Source organism: Rutidosis leptorrhynchoides, chromosome 6 (assembly GCF_046630445.1).
Source record: "Rutidosis leptorrhynchoides isolate AG116_Rl617_1_P2 chromosome 6, CSIRO_AGI_Rlap_v1, whole genome shotgun sequence".
NCBI lineage: Eukaryota > Viridiplantae > Streptophyta > Magnoliopsida > Asterales > Asteraceae > Rutidosis > Rutidosis leptorrhynchoides.
The window spans coordinates 152,439,889-152,445,888 of record NC_092338.1 but is presented as its reverse complement, the minus strand read 5'-3'; the positions used below and the strand labels follow the sequence as shown (position 1 = coordinate 152,445,888).

At 33.2% G+C, this 6,000-nt stretch overlaps 1 protein-coding gene across 2 annotated transcripts; it reads left to right on the top strand.

The window, feature by feature from the left end:
- The first annotated feature begins 413 nt into the window (after positions 1-413).
- On the top strand, positions 414-4,368 carry LOC139852769 (dephospho-CoA kinase-like). Of its 2 annotated transcripts, none has more exons than XM_071842099.1 (4): positions 414-577; positions 1,315-1,465; positions 2,591-2,748; positions 3,770-4,368. In XM_071842099.1, exons 2-4 carry the CDS (start codon positions 1,358-1,360, stop codon positions 4,212-4,214), a joined length of 711 nt encoding a protein of 236 aa, XP_071698200.1. In that variant the 5' UTR covers positions 414-577; positions 1,315-1,357; the 3' UTR covers positions 4,215-4,368. The 2 variants fall into 2 exon arrangements, with proteins under 2 accessions (XP_071698200.1, XP_071698201.1); XM_071842100.1 differs by having other exon boundaries at positions 415-577; positions 2,603-2,748.
- The last annotated feature ends 1,632 nt before the right edge of the window (positions 4,369-6,000 follow it).

Here is a 6,000-nt window from a genome sequence, read left to right as displayed (position 1 = left end):
GATTGCAATGAATAACTTATATTGGAATTGTAGTTTTTTAATTGTTTGATTTTTACATAGTTTATTTTTTGTTTGAAATGATGAGACGGACGTGGAAAGAGGTCCCTTTTAAATTGAAGTTAGGCAGAAAGCGTATCAGAATTGAAAGGCAAAAGGACGATTATACCCTCAAGTGAATCACATGCGATGAAAGCTAACGAAATATTTCAACGTCGGTCAAATAGAGGGATTATTTTTGTAACATTTGCATATCACACAGACTTATATTGTCCATAAATACTTTAGTGACTAAAGATGTAATTTTAAGAAAACCAGAGGAATGTTTTGTAATTTTAAGCAAAACGAGTCGGGTCAAAGTCCGTTTGTGGTTTGGTAAGATAGAACGGAAAGAAAAACGTTCTTTCTGCTCCTTTGTTCGTTGTCTTTTTGCAGAAATTGGGAGAAGCCGAAACCCTATCTTACATTTTTTCCGATCCTTTTCAAGTTTTCATGTGATATACTTCTTAAATTCAAACCCTAGCCATCGTATTTACGATTTCAAGTCTGTAATAAGTGGATTCTAAAGAATTACTCGCAGGTGTGGATTTGTTTTATCAGAGTCAATTAGTTAAATTCGAAATTTCAATTTATGCTGCTTTATACGCAAACTGTATTGTAATGAATAAATATTTTGATTATATGTTTGTTTCCAGTTGTGCATTTAGTTAAGTTGTTCATGATATGCGTGTTCAGTTTGTTTTCGTTGTCTCGAATCAGATTTTGTTTAATACATCAAACAGCTTTGTTTATATTGATAATTTAATTTTCGTTCCAATTTGATGATAATGATACAAGTGCATCAACTAGATTTGCAGTTGCAAAAGTAGGATAAAGTTCGTGTAGTTAATATCACATTTTATTCTATTGTACTGTTTCATTTCAGTAAATTAACTTAGGACAAACCCATGAAAAGGAATAGTCAAATTATTGGATCAGAGGTGAATAATTAACTAAATTGGATCTTGCTAGGCTTTCAAATATGAAATTTTGATACAGAAAACAGAGTTGTAGTTGAATTACTGGGAGCAGCAGTACGTCTCATGCACGTGAGTCCTGCAGTTAGTTCTTCGACAATTATTATTTGCATTAATATTAATAATACTGATATGATTGTGTTCGATGTTTCCGATTATATGTTTAATGTGCTGTCATTCATATTTCATGACGTTACATATTCAAGGATCTTTCTTTAGGATAAAATTGATGGGTCAAAGTGACCTGCTTGTTAAATTTTGTATTTGGTAATTTATTGTTGATTCATCACATTTATCGCAGTTGCAAAAAGTTTGCTTTGACTAAATTTGGAATAAATAAAAAGATGAGGGTAATAGGATTGACTGGTGGAATTGCGAGCGGGAAGAGTACTGTTTCCAATCTTTTCAAAGCTAATGGTTTTCCTGTTGTCGATGCTGATGTCATCGCCCGTGTAAGTTCCCTTTCACATTCTCTTAATTTGTTTATATCTCGACTTGCTTGTTATTGATCTGCAAATAAAACCCTAGTTTTGAATACTACTATTAAATATAAAAAATAAATTACACTTCTGAAATGATGATAAAGTAGGATCTTTCAGTACCGATTAATTGGTTTCTGATTCCTTGAAGGCGAGGTTTGAAAATAGGGCATCTAATACAATTCATCGAGCAACGTTTTAATAAGTGGAACGCGAAACCTGTAATTTTTTTGTTGACCATGTTCTCCACATGCATTCACCACCATCCGTCTTTTTTTTTTTCTCTTTTACCAAAAACGACAGGGGAGATAAACAAGCTATTGCTCTGTAAGCTTTTCACCTTACTAGTAAGTTGCTCAATATTATCCTTTTGAACCAATGTATATATATATATAAAGCTGAAAAGTTATAGTATTTCCTTGACCGTTTTCGGTCATCAAATTTGATATTTGGGTAAAAGACGTTCAGATCCTGGTGAAATGTTCGTGTCATATGTTTGAGGTCTAATTGTAAAGGGTTGTGAAAGTTTTCAATAGAAAACAAAGTGTATTATGGTCAAACTGCATTGTTTATGCATCAATACATTAAATTGATGAGACTTGATCAGGCCGAGTTAGCACTTTTGGAACCCTTAAAATCTTACACCATCTTTATTCCTTTATGAGTAAATTGCATCACCAGTTACTTTAAGTCCTGCACAATCCAAGAACCATTTTCTTCTCATCCCAAAGGGAACTGAGTGACTGAGTCCACATAAGCCTAAAATTTGTTTCCATACAAGACTGCTGCCTTATTCTTTTCTTGAAATATGCTACAATTATCCTTATCTTCCTTGAAAGAACTACCTTTTTCATTAGGAACTAAGATGCTGTTCTGCATATGTAACCCAACAAGCTTGCCATTTGTTTCAAAAAATAGCACGAGAAGACTCTGAGATGGACGTGCAGTTCATTCATAAATTTCTCGATAAAACTCTAGTTTTGAGGAATCGGTGTTTTATATGCTCTAGCCGTCTTACTTTTTATGTTCTTCCAATTATGTTACTGCATATGTATATTTAATCATTAAGATGTTAAATGTTAATAACATTTGTGGCGGTTCACATTTCAGGACGTGTTGAAGAGAGGTAGTGGTGGTTGGAGAAAGGTTGTAGCAGCTTTTGGAGATGACATATTGGCAGATAATGGGGAAGTAGATCGGGCAAAGTTGGGACAGATTGTTTTTACTGATCCTTCGAAACGTCAGCTTCTCAATAGGTACACTTAAGGATAAATAATGTTATATCAAAGAATTATCATATCTAATTGATAATTGAAATTTGCTCACTGTTAGTGAAGCTGAAAAGGTGTCTTCAAATAACTACAGCATATGATATTTTGACAGGGGCGATTATAGGCTATATAGTGTGGAGTCCTAGTGACAACACTAATTATGTGAAATAAGTTGGATAATAAGATTTATGGTATAGGCACCACTAAATATAATTGTAGGACCCTATATGTTTTTGAGATTTATGGTTTCGTAGTATGGGTCATTAAGATATTTAAAATTAGCCCACTTAGGACCCCTTTGAGTTTTTATCCTAGATTCACCACTGTATTTTGGAAAAGATACGGATTGGATTAAGGTTGCAAAAATCGCTACTTGGGGAGTACTCGGTTGGGATTTTTTAAGGAGTGCTCGAAACTCAGGGAGTACTCGGATGTTGACCAAGTTTGACTTTGACCCACAATGACCGAGAATTGACCCGTTTTCTGTGTAATTATGATATTTGGCTGAGTTTGGACCATTTTCCCGAGTAATTCTGATATTTGGCCGAGTTTTGACCCTTTTTCCGAGTAATCTTGAGTTTTGACCGAGTTTGACTGTGTTGACCGAGTTTGGCTGATACTTTCTGAGCACTCCCCGAGCTGCAAAAACAGAGTACTCGCCAAGCAGTGGTGCATCTATGTTATAATGGGCGGGGTCATGTGGCACCGCTAGTTTGAATTTTTTTTTTTTTTTACAAAGTACTCTTCAAATTGTATAGGACACCACTAAATTTGTCAACGGGATCCCATATAATTTTAAGATTTGTGGTTTTCTGAAAGTAAACAACCACCCAAAATACCATTTAAATATAATTAGTTTTGGGAAAAAAATTCGGGACGACATTATGTTTTCATCCTAGATTCGCCAGTCTCCAAGTAATTCCGAGTTCTGCAACACTTCATTGATTGTTGTAGTTAATACTTAATATTACTTTAAAATCATGTAGTTTTGTAAATTTGTTTGTAGGCTTCTTGCTCCTTACATATCATATGGTATATTATGGGAGGTATTCAAGTTATGGATAAAGGGTTGTAATATCATCGTTCTTGATGTTCCTTTACTATTCGAGGCCAATATGGATCGTTGGACAAACCCAATCATCGTTGTATGGGTTGATCCTGAAACACAGCTTCAACGCCTAATGTCCCGAGACAGAACGTCTGCTCAAGATGCTCAAAACAGGATAAACGCTCAAATGCCTCTAGATTTAAAAAGGTCAAAAGCAGATATAGTGATCGATAACAACGGTTCTTTAGAGGACTTAAATGAAAATTTTAAGAAGATCTTAAATCATGTTACTAAGCCCTTGACGTGGACAGAATTTTGGCTTTCGAGACTGGGTACTATAGTGGCTGTTATATCAATATTTTCAGGTATTCTTGGATGCAAGAAGCTGCTTGCGCGCTTATGATTTTACTATCAATTATGTGATTGAAGTTATTTCGTTAACAGAAAAGTTACTCTTTATATTTGGTCTCGTTGGTGCTAGTCAGCTGGTGCTAGTCAGCTTTAATGACGTATGGTATGTACAATTGAGCATTTATATAGCAATTTGTTGGTTAATATGTTTAACGTGTGTTATCGATAAGAACAATGATGTTTGCTTTTAGGTTACTTTTTCTCTAGTTGGAGTTGATAGTGCTAGATAATTAATGATACATATTATTCAAACTTTTAGAAAGTTTAGTGAAATAAATGGGTCATTAGAGGTTGGATAACTGATACATAACTCCATTAGTCTAATTTTTGTTTTATGCTAGTTTGTCCTAATATATGTATCCTCTTTACATTGTTTATGTTATTTGAAATCTATTCTCTATTTTCAACTGCCATTGTTTCTTTTTTTTTTTTAGGTATGCTAACATAATTCCGATGTTTTTTGTATGAGGGTAACCGTTATGTACGTTTGTCCTTCGTTTATAGATTTAACTTTAGGCGTTGTTAAAACGCCGTAGCTACAACAAGCTTGAATGTGTCTTTCTATTCATTATTGTGCCTATTGTAATTTGTTTAAATGATAAATGAAGTCAAGAATTGGGTTCGTATGCTTATTTTCTGTTGCTGCTGATGGTAGTAGTTAGAACCCACGATTTCGGACTCTTGACCGAAAATAAGGATTTTCTATCACTAAGCACAAATAAGACAGTAAGACAACTTTATATTCCTGTTGTTGCAGTTGCAAAAATTACATATTGTATGCTTTGTGACCAAAAAGTAAAAGGAGGGACATGATGAGTGGTTGAGTGCAAATTTGAATATCTGAAGGATGTTTTTCTTTTTATTATTTACATTTCGATTAAAACAACAGGTACCAGGATTTTTATTACTCTTTTAGCCATACATGTATACTTTATCAGAATGATCTAGAACTGGAAAATGATTGCTATGCTTAAAGTATGTGCCCAAAGATATGTTTAACCATTAGATTAGACAAAGGGCTAGTTCAAGAAAAGTGAAATGAATAGAACATCAACCAGATATTGATTAATGAATCAACCATTTTCTATACATACATATGATCATTGTTGTAAAAAACGCGTTTAATTAGTCGGTCAACGTAGATTGATAGTTCAAAATCGAATTTGGTAATCAAAGTCGGTCAAAGTCAAAATTAATCAACATTTTAACATGAATATAAACTAATACTATAGAGTTTTTGAATAAAATGAATAATTTTAAATAATTATGTTAAAGTTTATCTTTATGTTTATGGTTTTCTTTTATATTTACACATAAACTTAAAAAAGTTATCATTTAATTGTATAAAGTACAATCCGATTAATCTTCGATTAATTCCCGATTAATCACCGATTAATCCCCGAATTGCCGATTAATCATTTTAAAGTCCCGACCGATTATTCTCCGAATAGCGAATTTTGCAACCTTGCATATGATACATTTAGGGCGTGTTTTAGTTAAATGATTCAGTGCTGAATGATGAGCCATTCAGCATTCAACGCGTTTGTTTCTGACATTTGAATGACATATCATGGTGAATGGTTTAGCATTCAGTGTTGAACTATTCAGAGTTGAAACACTCCCTTAACCATTAAGTACCTATTTTTTTTTTTTTTTTGTAATATCCTACTTATATCATATCTTGAACACTTATCAAATAATTATATTGAATTTTCAATACATTTAAAATGTTATAGTACCTCATTTATATTTATATTGTTGGTTTATAACGATTATCA